This window comes from Vanellus vanellus (genome assembly GCF_965231255.1).
Source record: "Vanellus vanellus genome assembly, chromosome: 1".
Taxonomy (NCBI): Eukaryota; Metazoa; Chordata; class Aves; order Charadriiformes; family Charadriidae; genus Vanellus; species Vanellus vanellus.
The window spans coordinates 2,103,581-2,125,656 of record NC_138905.1 but is presented as its reverse complement, the minus strand read 5'-3'; the positions used below and the strand labels follow the sequence as shown (position 1 = coordinate 2,125,656).

Sequence of the window (22,076 nt, the reverse complement as noted above, 5' to 3'; positions counted from 1 at the left end):
TGAGCTTCCAGGCACCCCGAAATCCAGACCGATGACCAAAGTCTTCAACTCTGTCAAAGAGTCCAGCTGGAAAAGAGATGAGACCTGGGTAAATTCTGCTGTAGGGAGCCATAGGGAGATAAAGGGAGAGGAACATCTTAATGTGGTCCTTTCTGTCTGGTGACATAGGCTGTCCCCTGCCTCAAAGAAGGGGGGACTCCAAAGGGCTGTGCTGGAAGCTCAGGTTGCTGGACAAGAGGCAGCAGATGAAAACTCTTTATGTGAAATGAGGAAAGACGGTGGTCTAGTTGGTGGCCAGATCTTGTCCTTCTATGACAAACTTCGAGGTTGCTCCATCTCGGGGGGAGAAAGGCAGCAATGCTGAGCATGAGCATCAGAAAGCAGAGGCGAGATTTGTACGGTAACAGATATATCCTCAGAGAGGTTTAAAAGTGGCAGAAGGTGACTAGCAACCCTGCGATACAGTATGGAGATAATGGGCTGACCCTTGTGAAGAGTGGGCACAGGCAAACACTGATCAGCACCCATGGGAGGTCTGGGTAGATGTTTCACCCTGCAGGAAGCTTGGGAGCACTGGGGTTTGGATTTCACAGCTCCCTGGATCCCTGTACTGCCTGTCCTGGGCTTGCAGAGATGCTCCCACCTGGATCTAGGACAGAATACACTCCTCGGTGCTAAGGGAGGTAGGATGCACACATGTGGCCCAGACCTCAAGCAGTGCAAACAAGGTGAGGATGATCAGATGGTGAGGATGATCAGACACTGAGGATAAGCAGAGATGCAACTTTCAACTCTTTTACATAATTTTAGCCTTATTAAACTGACAGCAAGAAGCCCTGTTGGACGGTAGTCTAATGCTGTCTTCATCTTGCAGCTCCTCTTGGCTACGTCTCCAATTTCAAGGTGATGTCCTACACCAGCACAAGCTTGTCTCTGGTGTGGAGTGCCACCGCAGCTGCCACTAAATTCAAAGTCACCTGGAGCCCTGTGGGAGCAGGCAAAGGTGAGGAGAGAAAGGGTGCACATACTCATTCCCGGCACAGACCCATGCCACGGCCATGGGAGCCATCTTTCCAAACTTCCGATCTACAAGAGATCTATTGAGAAACAGGGTCCTCCGCCTGCATCTGTTGGTGATGGCTCCTTCCGTTTGTATTTGTGCACTTCTATTTATGAAGGTAATCCCCAAAGCTCTGAAACAGCAGTACAGCAAGGAATGGCTATTTTCCTTGGAGGGGATGCCACCAGCCTCACTGGTGAGTTACAGGCTCTTAAGTATCCCTTTTTTTTTACAGAAAAACAGGTTGCCAAGACTCAGTACCTGGGCAGTAGGGTATTGGCTTACCGGATTGACCACTTACTGCCCAACACCCTGTATAAAGTCAGTGTTCGGGCTGTCTTCAGCAAAGCGGAGGGGCCAGAGGTGACTCTGACTCACCACACAGGTATGTCCTGGTGGAACAACCCTCTTTATGTTGGGAAGCAAAGGTTGGATTCATGGTCCTGTGGCATTGCATGTTGATGATGGAGTGACATGAGTAGCCCCCATAGCTGGTAGCAATAATCCATGGCTGTTCCCATGGGTAGGAGGAAACGTGTTCTTCTGGTGTGTTAAACAGGCTTGGCATAGGTAGGCAACCCTGGACGTATTAACATGCTCCCCAGTGTTCATCACAGCCATCTCAGGAAGGTAGGAGCCTCTCTGCAGGCACCACTCAGAGTCAGCTCACCAGCACGCACTCTTGAGGTCCGCCATTCCTCGATTTGTGGCTCTGCCTCTTCAAACTTGGGGTCCCGGGTCCTTTCAGTGTCCTTTTCACATGAGTTCGTCCGAACCACGGTTCCCCACAGTGTTTGAAGATGCATCTGGATGATCTGTCCTCTCTTGGCACCCCTCCTCATGTCCCTGTGTTGTGTCACCGGAGTTTGGTGCAGGTGGGAAGAGATGTGGATGAGATCCCTCAGCTTAACTGCACAGAGCTCCTCTCCATGGATTCATTAGGACATGCAGCATGGCACCCCTGGATAATGCCTGGAAAGTAGATAGTGTATAAATATCCAAATCTTTCTTCAGTGCTGTAGCTTAGAGCCGTGAACTCTGCGTAACTTGGGCTGTTACTTCAGACGTCTCATCCTGGTGAATTTTTGCAGCGCCTCTTGCAGACTCCGACCCCATCCAGACCGTTCAAGATCTGAGGATTACTGACACTGGCGTCAATAGTTTGAAGCTGTCTTGGAGGAGGCTTCCTGGGGTAACTCATTATAAGATATCCTGGGTGCCATTCAATGGTAAGAATCCTGCTCTCTTAGCGAGGTGCTGTATGAGGACACAGAATGAGGAACCCCAGAAGACAGGAGCTTAGCTCAGCTCGTTCCTCATTTCCACAGATGATCGGGGTAGATGGCAACTGTAATGTCTACGGGAGTAGGTTGAAGCCCTGTAACTGAGCCAGGTTTTAGTCACAAATGAAGATATCCACTGGATATAGTCATAGTTGTGATTTGGGAAATCAGAGAAGTTGTTCCCTTCCGGCAGCATATGTGATGCCTTTGTGACCAGATCTCTCCCCTGACCGTGCCTCAGTTTCCCATATGCAAAATGAGCACATAACACTCCTCCCTGGCAAAGTCCCATAAGATATGTGGGAGGAAATGGAATCCTGCCAATGGAATCCTGGGCTGCATAGGGAAGAGTATGGCCAGTAGGTCAAAGGAGGTCATTCTCCCCCTCTCCTCTGCACTGGTGAGGCCACAACTGGAATCCTGTGTCCAGTTTTGAGCTCCCCAGTTCAAGAGGGACAGGGAACTGCTGGAGTGAGTCCAGCGAAGGGCAACTAAGATGACTAAGGGCTTGGAGCATCTCCCTTATGAGGAAAGGCTGAGAGCGCTGGGACTCTTTAGCCTGGGGAAGAGAAGGTTGAGGGGAGACCTTATTATGGCGTATGGGTATCTAAAGGGTGGGTTGAAGGAGGATGGAGCCAGGCTCTTTTCAATGGTTCCCAGTGACAGGACGAGGGGCAATGGGCACAAGTTGGAACAGGAAGTTCTGTTCAAATACACGGAAAAACTTCTTTATGGTCCGGGTGGCAGAGCAGTGGCACAGGCTGCCGGGGGAGGTGGTGGAGTCCCCTTCTCCGGAGATTTTCAAGACCCGCCTGGATGCAGTCCTGAGTAATGTGCTCTGGGAAGTCCTGCTTTGGCAGGAGAGTTGGACTAGATGATCTCTAGAGGTCCCTTCCAACTCTGAAAAATCCGTGATTCCGTGAAACTGCTGTAACAATAATTGTTAATAGCAATTACCCTGCCCTGTCTCTAACACTGGGGTTTTTTTGAATGGCTCCTCTTAGGTGGCTTGGAAACCTCCCAGGTGGTTGCAGCAGAGACAGTCTCCTTCACGATCCCCAAACTGAAGGAGAGCACCACCTACACCATCTGCATGTCTGCAATGATCGGAGGACGGCAGGGAAGCCCCACACTCCTCACAGCCAAAACTTGTGAGTACAGAACCACTGGGTGAGGACAAGAGCATCTCCATATTAGTGCTGGGGGCTGTCTCTTCCTAAGGGCTCTGATGGGAGGTGAGGATGGAAAAAGAGCAATATTGGCTGTTAGACACCTTGATACTTCTCATGTCCCACCAGCCAGCAAGCCAGAAAACATGCATTGGTCCTTTCTTATTATTATTAAGAAACACTGGGACTTTACCTGTCTTCCCTTGCCAATAAATCACTGCGAGATGCTATTTGTGCGACACATTATCTTGGAATTAGCTCTGTAGTTACAATATCTATATGTAGTTACAATTTATGTAGTTACAATTTCCAGTTATTCCAACTACAATTTATGTAGTTACAATTTCCAGTAGATAAAGGCAAACATCACTCATGACGCTGTGGCATCACACGACTTAATTGATGCTGCAGAATAGGCAGATTTGGAGATCAAGTGGCAGAGAAGATCAGGGGTGTGGAGCCAGCGCTGTGGTTGCAGGGAGCACAAGTGAGTGGGCAAAAACTTTATTGCCCATCTCAACAGCTCGGATTTTGAAATCAGTTTAGAGAAACACCCGGCAGTCCAGGCTGAAGATCTGCCAACAGTTATTTGCTAAAACTCCACCGATTCCCATCAGCTGAGGATCTGATCTGCTTCAGCTTTCTGGAAAGCCCCTGAAGTGCTGCGGGGACTTTTTCCTCTCACCAGAAACATGGTATTTTAGGAGGCAGAAGGTCTCCAAAGCTGTTTGCGGGTTCAGGTGTGTTTCCTGGCACACACATCTTTGCGCCCTGGGGTAGATATCATCCAAGAGATTCACCAGCAGCTGGAGCTGTGGACAAGCATAGCAGAGACATGCTTCATGCTCATCATTTCTATCTGGACTTTTTGCCTTTGATTTCAGTGGGGCCGGGATCTGAGCCTCCCAAGGGATGCATCGGCTTCCTTTCAGCTCGGGCAAGCTCTCGGTGGTAGCTTCTACCCACCCTAAGCTTTCTTTCTTTCTTCTCTAACAGTGGATTTACCCAAAGTGACTGAGTTCACACTGTGGGAGGCTGCGGAGACCAGCGTTTTGCTGACTTGGACGGCTGTTCCTGGGGCATCTACGTACCTATTAACGTGGCGCTTATCCTCAGGTAATGTTTTTTGGTGGGGGAAAGAAGGATGATATGTGATTTGGTCTCCTCCTATGTGAGCTGCCCTGTCACCCAAGGGCAACTGAGGATGGAGTGTGGACATGTCTGGCTTGCACTGTGGTCTTGTGGTCTGTTTGAATGGCTGGAAAGCTGCCGACAGAGAAGGACCTGGGGGTGTTGGTTGACAGCTGGCTGAATGTGAGCCAGCAGTGTGCCCACATGGCCCAAGAAGGCCAACGGCATCGTAGCCTGTATCAGGAATAGTGTGGTGAGCAGGACTAGGGAAGTGATTGTCGTCCTGTGCTTGGCACTTGTGAGGCCCCACCTCGAGTAGTGTTCAGTTTTGGCCCCCTCACGACAAGAAAAACATTGAGGTGCTGGAGCGTGTCCAGAGAAGGGCAGCGGAGCTGGTGAGGGGTCTGGAGGACATGTCTGATGAGGAACAACTGAGGGACCTGGGGGTGTTCAGCCTGGAGAAAATGAGGCTGAGGGGAGACCTTCTCACTCTCTACAGCTCCCTGAAAGGAGGGGGTAGCGAGGGGGGGTCGGGCTCTGTTGCCAAGTAACAGGAGATAGGACAAGAGGAAATGGCCTCAAGTTGTGCCAGGGGAGGTTTAGATTGGATATTAGGAAAAAATTCATCATGGAAAGAGTTGTCAAGCATTGGAACAGGCTGCCCAGGGAAGTGGTGGAGTCACCATCCCTGGATGTATTTAAAAGATGTGTAGACATGGTGCTGAGGGACATGGTTTAGTGGTAGTGTTGTCAGTGTTAGGTTGATGGTTGGACTTGATGATCTTAAAGGTCCCTTCCAACCTAGACAATTCTATGATTCTATGATTCAATACCTGGTCTTAGGGTGAGGTGATGCTGCAGAAAATGCAAGAGGCAGGTTTTAAAGGGGAAATTTCTTTCCACCACCAGCCTTAGGTGGCTGCTGTTTCTTTCAAGTGTCATGACTTGTGTCTCCAAGTGCTGCCCAGTTTGAGCTGAGGTAAAAGATGCCATCACTGATGGCACCAACACTCTTCCTATATTTGAATGGATCCGGACCCTGTTTAGCAGAAGAACAGAGGGTTGACCCTGGGGGCTTCCATGCATCATGTTCCTTCGTCTCAGCTTCTTCATTTGGGTGAAAAAGAGGGGGAAAATTGGAAGCTGGTCCACTGCGGAGGCTCATAAGGTGACCCTTTTGACCATTGCAAAATTCTAGTATGAAGAAAAAGGAGGTGTGAAAATTGCTTAGGAAAAAGCCTGCTGGTTGGCATTATCAGTGTCCCTTCCTCTAGAGTCACTACTTGTCCTACAGGGATAGTTGCAGTGAACAAAAAAAATGTTGGTTTTTGTCATCCATACAACCATAATTCTTATCTGTTTAAAAGCTTTGCTGTATAGTAAAGAGCTTTTAAAGCTTTCTTAGTCATTGCTCACAATTTCTAGTGTATATTTCTTTTTCCAATTGATTTGGCCGTACAGCGTTTGCCCTTTGAAAGCACCAGCTATATTTTTTTTTCCTGGAGTGGACTTAAACCTCTTTGAATATAGCAACTTTCCTGCCATTGTTGCTTTGGCCACTAACATTTTGCTAGGGATCACTTCATCTTCACAAGTCAATAAAGAAAACGAACCTGACACAATTCCCCGGCACTCCCTGCAGTGCTTTTTGAGTTACCAGGTTGTCAGCTTTAATTTTTTTTAATTCCAAGGACATTTTGGTATTGGCAGCTTAAGACTTGCAGCATATGTCACTGAGGATGAAGTCTCCTGTGGTAGCATCATTTTTTTGCTCTACATAATATGGATAAGTGATTAGGGAACTGAACATTTGCTTCTCTAGGGTGATTTAAGTGATCTAATGCAACTGTTCCCCTCCTGTGCCACGCTGTTAAAATATCGATCCGTAAGTATTCAAAAATCATTGGTTTCAGAGTTGTCAGGGGCTCAGAAATGGATAATACCATGTCTGACAGTCCCCCTGTGCCCTCACTCGATCGATCCTTCTGAAATAGGTTTATAACTATTGATTTAACATTCCAATCAGATTAATCTTGCCACCACATTTCAATAACACCAACAAGATCAAATTTATGCTCATAAGTGTGTAATTCCAATTTCTCTTGTTTAATTATCGAGGCTGCCAACATTAGTGTATAAAGGCAATTAAGAATTTTGTCCTTTTTTTTTTTTTTCTCTCTTGGTGCCTTGATAAATTTTCTTCTCCACAACATGACTTTTTCTCTAAATGAGTACTCATTCATTACCCATTTCTCTTGCCCCCGTTTTAGGCTCATTTAATGCCCTCCTCCCTGCCGGCTTACTCTAGCCAGCTCGCCCTGTAAAAGATCGTGTCCCCTTCTACGCAGCTTGAGGTGATCCCAGCTGTAGACCTCTTCTGTCCAGTGTCCCACAAAACCAAACCCATGTCAACAGGGCTCCCTCCAGAGCCAGCCTTCCCCGGCCACGCAGGAAGGACCTTGGAGAAGTTCAGCTGGACATCACCCTGCTATCTCTTCTTTCTACCTTCTCTTGACTGTTCTTGGAGCACCACAGTCATGGTTTTCCTATCCACCTAGTCAACAGAAGCTCATTTAGTCTTGCGCTTGCACCCTGAGCCTCACAGTCTCTTGTCCCTTGCGAAACATCAGCTTCATTCTTTGCAGAAAATTGTCCCCTGCTGTTATGGTTTGAGGAACCCACAACAATTTCTTGTCCTTTAGACCATTATTCTCTCACCTGATGACCACTCCCCAGCTGGGGAGGGAAATTGGGAAAAAAACAAGGAAACCTGAGGGTTGAAATATAAACAGATTTAAGAGAATAAGACTAGATAATTAACATTAGTAGCGCTAAAGAGCCAGTATTGATGCTGATACCAATATAAAATATACAAGGATTATACTCAGCCCATGGAAGCTGTGTGCTCCCAGCAGTGACAGCACATGTGGGACACTGCGAGCGCTGCAGCTTCAGGAGGAAGGGAAGGGCTCAGGGCTCCGGCAGTGGGCCAAGGAGTTCTCAGGATCACAGTCATCAAGGGAGAGAGAGAAGTCCTCAGCAAACTTTGTAATTTATATTGACTGTGACGTTCATGGTGTGGAATAATCCTGTTGGCCAGTTTGGGTCAAGTGCCCGGGTCTCGCTCCTCCTTGTCCCCACACCTGGCGAGCTCGACAACACTGAGACCTTGAAACCTGCACACCATAGCTGGCTATTGTCCCTATCCAGTATCAGGAAGGTTTCGTTATAGTCCCAAGGATGAGATTAAGACGCTGAAGTCGGTCAAATGTCGTACAACCTTTTACTTAATTCTCTTAACAAACCGCGAAGGAATGGTAAAAAGGGAGGCAAAGGGGAGGGAAAGGGGAAAGGAAAGGGGGTAAAGAGGAAAACAAAGAAAGAGGTAGAAAGTTCGCTACTACCACCCTGAGTCCAACGGTTTTCTGCTGATTCTGTCCAAAGCCTTCAGTCGTTACACGTTTCATATAGTCCGGGGTCCGGGGAGGCACACGGCAGGGAGGCGAGGAGAAGGGAAGAACAAAAGAGACCACCAAAGGACATGTGCTCTTTATATAGGGCTCTTGCTCATGTGCAGATCGACTGGAAGCGCTGTTCCCCTACAAGCCTCTTCCTGCTCTTTTCGTGCCCTTGGTACATGCGCAGGCGCACGACGTTGTCCACTTCCAAACTGTGAAGAAGATGGTCGTCCCAGAAGATGGCGGCATGGCGGCAATGTTGAGACAAAATCACATTTGGTATTGGTTCTCTACAGCAATAAAGTAAATACATTCACAAATTCAGACGTTGGAGTCTTCTAAAAGTACAGTTTTCCCAAGCATTAGAAAAGACTTTACTAACAAGTAAAATTACTGAGAGAGAAATCTGTATCGCTCAAACCAGGACACCAGCAAAGACCATCCTTCTTCTCCAAAGCTTGCAGACTTCTTCCTACGTGTGTTGTCAGTCTTGTTGCAGGCATCACTGCCTGGTTATGATCCAGGTACCTTCTACATCAGTCCCCCATGAAAGTCTTCTTTCTGTCCTAAGTACAAGTGTGGTAACCATGCACTTTCTTCTTGTGTGAAAGACCCATTATATGAAACAAAGGGGTTTAGTGCTACACAATGGTTTACTGCTACAAAAGGAAAAGTAGCTGAACTTGCCTGTTTGTGGGTCTAGGCAGGCGGGGCAGGGGGGGGAGTGGGCTGCCATAGAGGTGTGTTTCAGGAGAGCCACCAGCTTGTGTTTCCTACAGCAAATCCCTTCAGACAATGTAGCATGGCATCTAAACCTGTTATTACTATTTTGACTTGCCTACCCAAAAGGAGGGGACTAGAAGAGCTTGAGCCAAATTGCAAGAGGGTTTTGTTTTTTTTTTTAAAAGGAGCAAAACCCCCCTTCCGAAATTTTTTGGGAGTAACTGAGAATATCTAATGAAAATGAAACAGATTATTCACACCAATTTAATGTCTTTCTGCAGTAATGAAACATTTTTTTGTATTTTTCTAAAGGGAAAATGCTATTTCAGAATGCAAAGGTGCAAGTACCGCTTTGAGCAGGGTCAAAACTTATCATTCAGTATTTCCAAAATAAGACATTATAAAATGTCAAAACATTATGACATTTTTTGCAGATTTTTCCTGTCATTATTTTAGATCAAAAGTATCTATTGTATCTGACCAAATTTCTCAAGTAAGTTTGATTCTACTTTTCAGTAAATTTTTCATACATTAACAAAAAAGAATCCTGTTTCTGTACATGCTGACCGCTGCAAATCCCTGGTGTATCACAGAGCTCAGCCTTGGAGACCACCTGGACCAAATGCCCTCTCTAAACACTTGTACGATTTCCTGTTCATGTAGTCAAGAACTCCCTTGTCATATGCAAACATCGTCTGGTTTAGGACCTGACCATTGCAGTTTGCATGTCTTACCAAAAGCCTCCACGCCGAAGCCCAGGACTCATCTTGTCCCCAAGCTCCTCTTTGCCAAAGGTGGTGTCATTAGAAGATGGGATGCTACAGAAATGGGAGTTATTTTGAGTTTCTCTGGCTCCCAGTCAATGCATGTTTCTTCCTTTTTCACAGCTTCTGATCTTTCCCGGGAACTGTTATCAGCAGCTTCTAGATCGTACCGAGTGACAGGACTGAGCGCCAAAGAAATGTATTTGTTTTCTATAAGACCAGTCTTTGGAGCTACGGAGGGACCAGAGACAACGCTCCTTGGGCAAACAGGTATGAAGGCTGGAGACTTGTGTTGCAGTTTTACCTAGGTAACTGCTGTTGAAGCTAATTTCTTGACTTCTCTACTCTTCTGGCGCTTTGCTACATAGTGGCATCATAACTAAAAGAAGTTTGAAAAACACCTTTTCTGTTTGCCTCTTATAGCGGGACCTCCCGTAGAGTCACCTGCACCAATTGCTCCTGTGACTTCTACAAAATTGGATACGATGAGATCCCCATCCGTATTTCCCAGCAATGTGGGGACCACTCCTCTTCCACTGGCCACCACCACAACACTACCACCAACCCCAGAGACCCTGCTATCCACCACTGTAGTGTCCACACTGCTGACAACTCTCCCTGTGCCAAGTGAGTGTGTATCCATGTGTGATTTGATGACGATGTAGCAGCAGGTCAAAACCACCAAGGACCATGGTCTCCCCTGATCTCAGGAGCCAAAACTAGTCTTCATTCACTGGGTCGTGACAGTGGTCAATGTCAGGGAAGGGGAAGACAAAAAACTCATAAAAATGCAGTGAAGCTCTCAGCGCTACCCTGTGGGGTGAAGGTGCTCCCTGCTCACTCCCCAACACTTGAGATCGCAGGAGGTATTTGTGCTTGGGTTTGCTTTGTTGCTCCGAACACAAAGAAAGATGCTTCTGCTTTAGGACGCCCCAGCTTACAGAGATCCTCTCTTCCCTCTGCAGTCTGTGGCAAGTTCAAAGCCGATGTTGGGTTCCTGGTGGACGAGTCCTCGAGTATTGGCCAGAGCAACTTCAATAAAGTGAAGGATTTCCTCTTCCGGATCATTTCCTATTTCCCTAAGATTGGGCCTGAAGGGACACAGGCAAGATTTTGTTATTCTATTTCCTGAAGGTGTTTTCCTGCCAAGTGTTCACCTTTTGCTCACCCCTGCGATGACCGCAGCCTGCTCGCTCGCGTGCGGTGGCTCAGAAAGGTTAAGTGCTTTGCCTAAAGGCATGTGTGTGCCCAACAAAGACATGAATAAAAGTCTCCTAAATCTCAGCCTACTTGTTTGGATGTATTTCCACTTCTTGGTTATTTTTCCAAGAGTGAGTCATCAGGAATAAAACAAACCCCAGACCTACTGAAATGCTGTCTGGGTTATGGAGCCCAGGGAAGTATCAGGTGCGGGTGCCACTCTAGGACTTCTTTTCTGCCCACATCCAGACTGCTAATGGTTAGAGACCCAGGTGGGGGCCCAGATGGGAGATGCAGCACCCACCAGCAGCTGCAGCTGCCAGATAAGCAGAGGGCCAGATCCCCAGGCCATGCTGTGAAGAATCTCAAGAGCAAATAAAGCCTACAGTATTCAGCAACAATTCAACAAAGCCAACCGGAAGACTCAGTAGATAATTTTGGCGGGTCATTTCTGTTTAATTAATGTAATATTTGAACCAATCCTTTGAAAGGGAGACCTGCATAGCTTACTTTCACTAGGTCAGAAAACGGGGAGCTTCTTGCACTCTTTACTTACAGGTAGTCTTGAAGGTGTAGACATATGATGAAGTTACCCTGGGGTGACAAATAATTCTGGAGAAACAAAGATGTTTCAATTTAGATGGCTATAGTACAAGCTGAGTAGCTGGCCTCCTTTTGCACTCAATGGAGATCCAGGGTTTAATTCAGGAGGGATGGGTGCTGCCATGGGACCTCCTGCAGCAAGAGATGCTCCCACCCAACCGTGAGCTGCCTGAAGTGTGCAGGTCTTCCATCAGTCCTGTGCTGTATCCACCAGCCTGTGCAGAAACCTCTGATGCCCTAGAAAGTCTGAAAAAAAGTACCTTGCCCATGCTTAAACATATGGATTATGCCCTATATGCCTGCCAACCTGACAGCCATTTTTGTGCCTCTTTCCAGTCTTCAAGAAACACAACCTCTTTCCACTCCTGTTGCACTGCAACTAGTTGTATTATCCAACTCAAGGCATTTTATTGAGTGATGGCACATTTGCCGTGTACCTGCGCCCTCCACGTTTTTTAACCCCCTTTTCTTCGGCAGGTTGCTGTTGCGCAGTACAGCGAGGAGCCCAGGGCAGCCTTCCACTTCAACCAGCACCGGGACCGCAACGGTGCCTTGAAAGCCATCAAGGGACTGACCTATGCTGGAGGCAACACAAAAACAGGTCTGGATGGGTGAGCTGCACACATGGGGTGGACCTTCTGGACCAAGACAGAGGCTGGAGACCAGGGATGACATATGTCTGAGTGTTTTGAACCATTCACCTGGTTAGAAAGTTATGGCCCAAAGTTCTTCAAAATTTGAGAATGGAGGATTGAATTTAGTTTTATTTCCAGGGATAGTCTTCCCAGCTAGCCTGGTGTCCTTTATCCATGTCTTAGTTTTACTGCTGGGTTTCTCTTCATTATTTTATAACCTTATAACTTGAGGAAGGTTTTTATACCTGGCTTGGAGACCAAGCCCATAAACATTAGGTAAGGGTAGTTGATGCTGAAGCATCCTTATTGCCCATTGTATGCACATTTTAATCAACAAATTCCAACAGTTATTACCTTGCTACCCCTAACAACAAAACAATGTGCCCCGTCCTATTTTCACGGTGTGTCATCACGTAAATGTCATTTATTGACCTCTCTTGTACAAATAACAGAGCTCTTCATCACCAGAGCATCTCCAAAATTCACACATATTTGTCTCACATGGTTAAATGCTCAGAGACAAACAGCACTTTCTACCTACTCATTCCCAGCAGGACGGTAGGGTATACCTGGTTCCCTGAAGATACATGAGCAATAATATTAAATTAAAGGTAGTCAGTTTTAACTTTACCTTTCTTAAATAGCCCAATTACAAGGGGATCAAGTGCACCCTCAGGAAGTTTGCAAATGACTAAGTTGACCTGCTTGAAGGTAGGATAGCTCTACAGAGGGATCTGGATAGGCTGGATCAACGAGCTGAGGCCAATGGTATGAGGTTCAACAAGGCCAAGTGACGGGTCCTGCACTTGGGTCATAACAGCTCCATGGACACTACAGGCTTGCGGAGGAGTGGCTAGAAAGCTGCTGGCAGAGAAGAACCTGGGTGTGTTGTTGGACAGCTGGCAGAATGTGAGCCAGCAGTGTGCCCAGGTGGCCAAGAAGGCCAATGGCATCGTAGCCTGTATCAGGAATAGTGTGGTGAACAGGACTGGGGAAGTGATTGTTCCCCTGTACTTGGCACTGGTGAGGCCCCACCTTGACTACTGTGTTCAGTTTTGGGTCCCTCATGACAAGAAAGACATTGAGGTGCTGAAGCGTGTCCAGAGAAGGGCACCGGAGCTGGTGAGGGGTCTGGGGCACATGTCTGATGAGGAGCGGCTGAGGAAACTGGGTTTGTTCAGCCTGGAGAAAAGCAGGATCAGGGGAGATCTTATCGGTCTCTACAACTACTTGAAAGGAGGTTCTAGTGAGGTGGGGGTCAACCTCTTCTCACTAGTTACAAGTGATAGGACAAGCGGAAATGGCTTCAAGTTGTGCCAGGGGAGGTTTAGATTGGATATTAGGAAAAAATTCTTCACGGAAAGAGTTGTCAAGCATTGGAACAGGCTGCCCAGGGCAGTGGTGGAGTCACTGTCCCTGGATGTATTTAAAAGACATGTAGACATGGTGCTGAGGGACATGGTTACTGGTGGTTTTGGCAGTGTTAGGTTGATGGTCGCACTTAATGATCTTAAAGGTCCCTTCCAATCTAGACAATTCTATGATTCTATGTTTAATGTCTTCTAGTCAGACAACATAAAGGGCAGCCTTGAGGCACCCATGTTTGTTAATTGAAGGCTTATATACCTCATCCTGGCTCAGCAGTATTCGCCAGCAACATGGAAAAATTAGACTGATCAAAATACAAGAATTTTGATGGGACTGGTTAAGGAAAGCAGGCGTGAAACTGGTCAAACTGCAAATTCCTAGGTAATCTTGCCTCTAATCCTTCTTTTTATGGAGGTCATGTCAATAGAGGCATTTTACCCATCAAAGGAATCTTTCCATACTGTTTTGGGGCTTCTTAACCATTTCAGTTTCAGGGACAGTTCTTTGTGAAATTTTCCTGGTCTTTCTAAAGAAATTTGGAAATTGGAATTCTGTGGGGGTTTTTTCTAAAATGCAAGGAAAGTGGTTGAAATCTCCCAAATGTATTATTTTTTCCTTTCCAAAACTATCTGCTGAATTCAGCCTGAACCATTCCAGCCAACTTGTTTTACTGCTGTCTTCCCTCAAAAGACATTCCCCCATGCTAGGGGCTACTATCCATTTATGGGGCCACATTGAATGCCAGTTTTTCTCCATCTGTGGAAGGGGACCCACAGTTCCCACCTGCAGACCTACCAGGCAGATTTACACTATCCGTCTCTATGTTTGCCCAGGTCGTGGTATAACCTACATGCTAAAGGAGTTATTTCAGTCCTCCAGAGGGATGAGACCAGATTTTCCTCACGTGCTGGTGCTTGTGACTGATGGGCGATCGCAGGATGACGTGTTGCTACCAGCCAGAGCAGCCCATGCTTTGGGTAAGAGTTGCCCTGTCATGTTTCCCTGAGGCCTTGGTTCTCCATGAATTTCCAGGGGGTTGAGGGTGGTACGTTATGTGATGTGCACACTTTGAGTGCATTGCTGGCTTTCTTCACTCCTTTATCCTTTCTTCTTTCTGTTCCTAGCTTGAGTGTGTTGGTTTGCTGTAGCTCACAAATGCTGCTTCAGGTGAGCTCTTGTGTGGCTACCGGAGTACCTAATCCCAGCAGAGGTTATTAAGAGGAAGGTTGTGATGAGGGGTTTGAAAACTCTGATCTCAAACATTTTTGCTTCCATTGAGTGAGCGATGTGTTTCAGGGATCCGCGTCATTGCTGTGGGTGTCTCAGGAGCTGACCCCATTGAGCTCAACAGCATCTTGCTGCAGCAGAACCTCCAGAATGTTTTCTATGTCAGCACATTTGACGACTTCCCCCAGATCCTCCGAGAGCTGATAGAAGTCATTTGTTCTGACCTTCAGCCTTCGGGGGCCCAGCTACCATCCAGGGAGGTGAGCTGTTTCACAGCCCTTTGAATATAAGCCAGCTTGTTTGGCGCAGGTCTTGCACAGGGGCAATCTTCTTTCCTGAGCAAAGTTTTAAAGCAAAATCAGAACAGATTTAGGACACGGGGTCCAATCCTGACTTCACTTACTGTCCGACCCTCAAGATAAGGAACGAAATCTTTGAACTCAAGGGAGTGGAACTGGGGAAGCCAGAAAACAGCTTTGAAAGTTTTGTTGCATAAGGCCACTGCAAGGGCAGAGGACCTGAATGCATTATAAATTCATTTCCCCTTCCCAATTCTTGTTGATGTGTCATTGGTATGAATGTGAGCTCATCTACGGAGTATCTCCAACAATGATATTTTATGGCTGTTTCAATGAAAAGGTTGGTGATATAAAAGTGCAGTGACTTCTTGACACCCAACAGGTCTGAACAGTCTGTGTTAGATTCACTGGAGAAAATGAGTGTCTCCATAGTAGTTGGTGGACAGCTAGTCAGTGTGATCAGCAGTCAGGTCATGCTTCAGTTCATAGGTAGGTGTCCACATTGGCAGAATAGCTCAGATGGTGATGTCTATGCTATGGCAGTCTAAAATTAGATGAGATTAATGTTGTCCACGAATGGTTGAATTAGGCTCTTCATTTCATCTCTGCCAAACTCCTTTCCACAGTCTCTCCCATGGGGGAGAAGAATTGCATTGACACTACCATGAAGTCTTGCAGATGTATAATGAACAATATGTACAGTCTTTCTGAGCCAAAAAGAAGATCTTGAACTGTACGAGTAACATGGGCCAAGACTTCCTGAGTTATCAATACACTCCCTGACTGCATTTTGTCCTCACAGAACTCTTGGGTTCTCCATCCCATTCAAGACACAAGCTGGAAACATAATAAATAACACGTGACCTCCAAGGGACTTTAAATAGTCTGAAGATATGAACGGGTCTCCTGGATGGTCAACTTGCTTCTTTCTTCTGTTGCATAAGCCAAGGAGTGTTGTAGTCTGTGTTTCATGGTCACTCTGGTTTGGGTTTATTTGCCATCCTTTGACAGATAATAATTTCATTATCATTTGTTCTATTTTTGTTTTCCTTTCAAGAGCTTCAGGAGCTCACCAGCTCATGGAGGCTACGACCCATACAGCTTTACTACAAAGGGAGAGAAAGGAGAGAGGGTGAGTCCATCACCATGAACCATCCGCTTTGTTAATTAATATGTGACTAAATGAGTAGAACAAAGGAAGAGATCTAGCAAAGAATCTTTTTCACATCTTTTATGTTGGTGTTTTGATAAATCCTGCTCCATGCTGGCTTTGAAAATCGGGCAAAAGATAACTAACCTGCGTGTGTGTGCGCTGGCAATTGGGGATTCCCTCAAGTGGTATAGAAGGCTGGTGCTGCATGAAGCTGTTTTGAGTTTGTAGGTCTGGGGCCATAACGTGCACTCTGTTACTTTCCATATGTTTAGGGTCTACCTGGGAAGGATGGCATTCCCGGGCTGCCAGGCAGACCGGGGCGGACAGGTCCTCCTGGTCCCCCTGGACTCATGGTAAGTATTTGTTTTAGTAAACCTTGTCAAAATGCCATTCAAGAGAAAAGTGAGCATGGCTCTCAAATCTCTCCCTCTCACCTGTTTTGCAGGGACTCCCTGGCATCCAAGGTGATACTGTAAGTATTTTGAATGCAGCAAAGATCATCAATACAGTGGGACCCTAAAGTTTTGCTTTTCAAGCCTTGCAACGACCAGTTGTGCTGAGCAGGACAGGAGAACCAAGTGACCCATTTTGCCTTTGTGATGGACTATTGCTGTCACTGAATAGCTCTGAGTATAGAATCATAGAATCATAGAATGGTTTAAGTTGGAAGGGACCTTGAAGATCATCTAGTTCCAACCCCCCGGTCACAGGCGGGGGCACCTTCCACTAGACCAGGTTGCTTAAAGCCCTGTCCAACCTGGACTTGAACATCTCCAGGGGTGGAGTAGGTTTCCTTCTGTTCAGAGATCTGGCAAATAATGCAACACAACATGGGCACGTTTCTAGCTGAGTAACCCTCAATGAACCAGAGCTGTCCAGAAAAAGGCCAAGGACTATGAACTCTGCCTTCAGTCGTAGCTATCAGTCCTAATGCATAATCGTCAGCAGCGGCGTTTGCTCACAGCCTTCAAATACACAAATTGTTCACGCAACAGTTCGTAGCACTGCTTGGAAAACATGCATCTAGCTAGACCAGACAAGCCTCATGCGCCCTTGTTTTTGCTGTACTCATTGCTCCATGCTGTTGATGTCATTGGTGATGTCATGGCTTTGCACACTAGATCAGCAGTCACAAATGTCCCTCCCCTGCTTTTACCAAGGCTCTGTTAGTAGACAACTGCATTTGACCAGCTAAATCACCCTTGGTTCTGAGGGCTAAATTGATAAGGGGCTGGTACCAAGGTGTGTCCAGGTCATTGAAAGGCTGAGGGACCTGGGTCTTCTTAGTCTGGAGAAGAGAAGACTGAGGGGGGACCTTATCAACACTTATAAATACTTAATATAAATCCTTAAAGGGAGGGTACCAGGAGGATGGGAACAGTCTTTTTTCAGTGGTGCCCAGTGATAGGACAAGAGGGAATGGGCACAAACTGGAACACAGGAAGTTCCGTCTAAACCTGAGGAGGGACTTCTCTCCTGTGAGGGCGGCAGAGCGCTGGCACAGCTGCCCAGAGAGCGGGGGGAGTCTCCCACTCTGGAGCCATTCCAAACCCGCCTGGACGTGTCCTGTGCCACTGCTGGAGGTGCCCCTGCTCTGGCTGGGGTGGGACTGGGGGAGCTCCAGAGGGCCCTTCCAACCCTGACTATTCTGGGATTTGGGATGCCCTAGGATTTTCAAGGCAACCATGCAGCACTGATAAAATATGGGACTTGATGGACACTTCTGAAGTGAGAGCTGGAGGCCAGGCAGGCATCAGAGAGCATCACAAACGGCACAAGACACCAGTGCATGTGTAATTCAACTAAGTCCCAGACCTCCATTGGCTGCACCTGAGTGTAAACAGCCAGCTCCTGTGCAGAAACAACATTTCAGTGGCACCATCTTGAACTTGACTCTATCTTTTGGGCTCAATTCAGTTGCTTAAAGAGTCCTCTCATGTGATTTGAGATGCCCTGTTATCCCACTCCAGATGGTGCTCCAGAAGGACAGAGGTCTCTCATAATTCCTGCATCATGTCTGCCATTCAGCCCTATGCCTTGGGTACCTGATGATATCACCCATCTTTGGGCATCTGGATCAAACGGCCAGTGTCTGTGATGGGTTAGCATCTATAGCAAGGGCTGTGATGTTTGTGAGCCATGGTTTGCATGAATCACAGGGGTCCAACACAAACCACTGCACCCACTGAATGCTCCTTATGAATCCTTTACCTTCTCCTGGTGGATTAAATAAACAGCAACCCCTCATTCCTCACAGCTTCCCATGGTGCTTCAATGTACTACGCTGTCACTGCATCAGGTGTCCGTCCTACATGCACCCATCACTAGAGAGAGACACACACATGGGTGACATGTATTTCTCATCAATGTTGGGACCACTTCTAGGAACCTATTTTCATGACCACTTTAAAAGTGAATGAAATTTTATTAGATACCGGTCTTGCGGGTGCTTTCCCGTCTCATGCTGCAGGATTTGGTTTTAATTCCAGGGATCTCCTGGCTATCCTGGACCAGTGGGGCCAAAAGGAGACAGAGTGAGTTTCATTCCTGGGTTTCATTGGGCAAAAGCTGTTGTGTTGCTCTGATCTCTAATTTCTAAGCATTTGTACAGGGACCTTTGGTGAATATGAGCTTCTGAGCTATATGTAACTAGCCCTACGTGGACAGTCTCCAGCTTGGGGAGTTGTCCTGCAGCTTTGCTAGGAGGAATTTAACATCTTTACGGAGAAAAGTACCCAGTCCTTATCACAGGCCCTTGGCACATTTCAGTTGGTTATTTGCAGAAGGAGGTATTGCTTGGTTGGACCACTCTGCCTTTATGAGTTTCCACTGTGAACAAGCCTGTTTGCATCCATTTAGGACACAAAATGGTGAGGCTTCAGGATCAGTTGTGGGCAGATCCCAGGAGCAGGCATCCTGTCCTTCCCCCAGCCCCCAATGCACGTTCCTTCTCCTTCCTTGCATCCACCTGAGCCACCTGTATGGCTACAGATCAGGGAGTGGATCCTGCTGAAAGCCAACCTCCTTTTTTTCCCCATTTTCTCAATTTTCTGCCATGCCTGTAAGCAAAACTCGTGTCACGGCCATGTGGTTTCTGGTACCTCTGCAAAAGATTGGCTGCAAGCAACACAAGTTTTAGGTTTGTAGTGTAGGGAGGGGCTGTTTGGTTTTAAAGTCACTTACACTGTTCATGAAATTGCCCCTAAATTATGAAACTGCCTGATTGCACCTGGGCCTCCCAACGCAGCTAAGCACGTGTCTTCTTCCCCTTGTGTGCAGGGTGAACCAGGCTATGTCCTGGGAGGAGTGGAGGTGATTCCCGGACGAAATGGGCAGCCTGGCGCCCCCGTGAGTATCATACGCCAGGTTTGGTGGACCCTTCAGCCTCTCAAGGGCTGGCAGAGAAGGGAAGGGATCTGGGAGAGAGCCCGTGTACCTCCCTTTCCTGGTTTTTGTTGTTGCAGGGACAGAAAGGGCAGCCAGGGGTTCCTGGGGTAGCAGGACCACCAGGTTTACCAGGGCCACAGGGGCCACCAGGGATCTCCATCAAGGTGAGCATGGTTACTTGAAGCATGGTTCTGTGATGTTGTACTACAGAGAGAGGAGACCCAGCATAGTCCAGGGTTCCTGGATACTCTATTCATTCAAGAGTCCTGGCAACATTCATTTCTTGTCTCTGTCATGAGATTTTCCCATTGAGGCATACAAGGAGGAACTCTGCAAACATTCCCATCATCAGGGCCCTGCTGTTCAACACAGCGGGAATCAATGACAGAGCTTGAAAAGGTTACTTGTCTGACATAGAACCAGATTCAGTGGCCACTAAGACTTTTCCAGCTCCAGGTCCCAAGGAGGGTTGTTTGGTGGCTGGAGTGAAATACCCAGGATCACTTGTGCTGTGCACAGCCAAAACCCGACTGATGGTTGTCACCAAATGTCTCTTTGCACCAGGCTTGGGTCAGAAAGTCTCAGCAGAGACCAAGACACCTAAAACTCCCCTCCTCTACCCTAGGGGGATGTTGTCATCAGATTTTGCTGGTTGAGGTGTCTGGAGCATGCGAGATAGCAGAAACCTCTACTAAAGCTCTGTTTTCCCTTGGGGGTGGTGGGAGTTTTGGTCTCTGGGCTTGTCAGCCTGCAGGAGCTTTTTGCTGGGACTAAGTTTAGAGAGGACCCGCTCTCTAAATTACCACCCCATGGTAATGCTCCTTGTCCTTTGTGTTTCAGGGTGAACCAGGCGATTCAGGTGTCAGGGTAAGTACCTGAGATTGGCTTTCACTTTTGCATGTGGTGAGAAGCCTTTTATTTTCAGTATTTCTAAGCTGCCCGGTAAGACTGTCTTGTGCTTCATGCAGGGCCCTCGTGGGAGGAATGGCCTCAAGGGTGACAGAGGAGGTGTGGGAGAGCCGGTGAGTGGTCCATTGCTGGCCAGTTACTAAGGAAGAGCTGTTGGTCATGGTGGGAAGGGACGATTGGCCTCAAGACGCCCACTGCCACGTGGGGGTGGGTGTAGAGGGACAATGTCTACTGCCAGCTCTCGTCATCTGCCACTTTAGGATGCTTCACTCTGCTGATGAGGGCTGGCAGATTAACCAGGGCCAGTTAAGCGTTTCTCACTTTGTCAACTTCATCCTCTTGACCTGTCACTCAGGGACTGCCAAAAGGGAAATGTTAGAAACCCAGCAAAGACACGGGATAACAGCCATTCCTTTTGCCAAAGGCAAGGGCATGCTCTTCCTCACGGCACGGAGCAAAGCTGTGGGAAGTGCATCCATCACAGTGCTCACCATGACAATAAACCTCTGGCATAGTCAGTCATGTTGGCAGATGATAACAAACGTCACCTGACGAAGGCTACTCCAAAGCAACAGTGATTCGCCCTTGAGCCCCCTGTGTCTCCTTCACCCATGGAGCAGCTGAGTGCAACCCTCCTCCTTCCCACATCCCACCCCCCTGGTCTCAGCAGGACAGAGAAGACCTGGGGCAGGTCCAGAGGAGGGCAAGAAGGTGGATCAAAAGTGCGGGACAGCAAATGGACTGAGCTGGCAGCAGATTTGAAACAAAGAAAAGGCGGTGGTTCTTCACAGAAGAAGTCCCAGAAGGGTGTTTTGGGGTGTAGGAAGTTTGAATTCACAGGGAGATAAGAGAAGGACAAAAGTCCATGGAGCACTACTAGGAATAAAAGAATCCATGTCTGGTTTGGGAAGTCCGTGCATTACAAATGGCTCAAACCTGAAAGATTACTGAGGGACAGGGCAAGTCCTGTTCTTGCACCCTTCCCAAGGTGCCTTTTGCTGTCCACCATCATACATGGGTGCTTTTTTTCTTACCTTTGCCATACTGTAGAGCTATATCCCATGGAGCAGCCGTTTCCATATGTCAGTCTTCACCATTTCTACACCAGCAGCATTGCTGTGGTCACCCCCTTACAGCAACACAGCCATGAAGAGCCACTGTAGAAGACAGCCGCTGCCACATCGACATGGGTACCCGGGCTCTGTCTTCGCATGTAACAAGCAAACACATCTTTATGTTCCCTTCCTGAGTAAAGCCAGTGATCTATAGCTTATTTGTGGAGGAAAAGGAAATTTGGGAATACATAGATATCGCTATAAATCCTCAGTTGGACAGGAACCGTTAAGACGGGCACATCGGGATGTATATTTCTCTGCTTGTGTTTCTGCACACTTAAAAATAAACCTTTTTTTCAGTATGATTGGTAACAAAGAGTTTGGAAGAAAAAGATTTGATGATGTATCTTCCTTTTCAGGGGAAACCCGGCTTGCCAGGCCCTGTAGGACTAGATGGTGTTCCTGGACTGCCTGGACCAAGAGGAGAAAAGGTCATTACTCATGTCAGATGCTTGCAGGATCCATCAGCCCAAGGGGGAGCTGAGAATAGATGAGACAAAGTGATAGTAGGGTAGACATGTGGGGAGGCACGTTGGGATCTCCCACCATTCCCCTTCACTCCCTGCTTGTATGGGTTTGAGTTTGTGCATGG

General features: G+C 47.4%; 1 protein-coding gene across 1 annotated transcript in view; it reads left to right on the top strand.

The window, feature by feature from the left end:
- Window positions 1-22,076, top strand: part of LOC309678427 (uncharacterized protein) — a gene marked incomplete at its 5' end in the record, with an annotated part of 110,739 nt that overhangs the window by 17,639 nt on the left and 71,024 nt on the right. Inside the window, 20 exons of the mRNA XM_082491452.1 lie at window positions 875-1,003; window positions 1,296-1,445; window positions 2,152-2,289; window positions 3,348-3,494; window positions 4,509-4,628; window positions 9,712-9,858; window positions 10,012-10,215; window positions 10,554-10,693; window positions 11,869-11,992; window positions 14,228-14,371; window positions 14,691-14,881; window positions 15,978-16,052; window positions 16,346-16,426; window positions 16,519-16,545; window positions 18,563-18,607; window positions 19,353-19,421; window positions 19,538-19,624; window positions 20,301-20,327; window positions 20,429-20,482; window positions 21,844-21,915. Of these exons, the coding sequence (XP_082347578.1) occupies window positions 875-1,003; window positions 1,296-1,445; window positions 2,152-2,289; window positions 3,348-3,494; window positions 4,509-4,628; window positions 9,712-9,858; window positions 10,012-10,215; window positions 10,554-10,693; window positions 11,869-11,992; window positions 14,228-14,371; window positions 14,691-14,881; window positions 15,978-16,052; window positions 16,346-16,426; window positions 16,519-16,545; window positions 18,563-18,607; window positions 19,353-19,421; window positions 19,538-19,624; window positions 20,301-20,327; window positions 20,429-20,482; window positions 21,844-21,915 (2,171 nt within the window). The remainder of the gene's footprint in view (window positions 1-874; window positions 1,004-1,295; window positions 1,446-2,151; window positions 2,290-3,347; window positions 3,495-4,508; window positions 4,629-9,711; window positions 9,859-10,011; window positions 10,216-10,553; window positions 10,694-11,868; window positions 11,993-14,227; window positions 14,372-14,690; window positions 14,882-15,977; window positions 16,053-16,345; window positions 16,427-16,518; window positions 16,546-18,562; window positions 18,608-19,352; window positions 19,422-19,537; window positions 19,625-20,300; window positions 20,328-20,428; window positions 20,483-21,843; window positions 21,916-22,076) is intronic.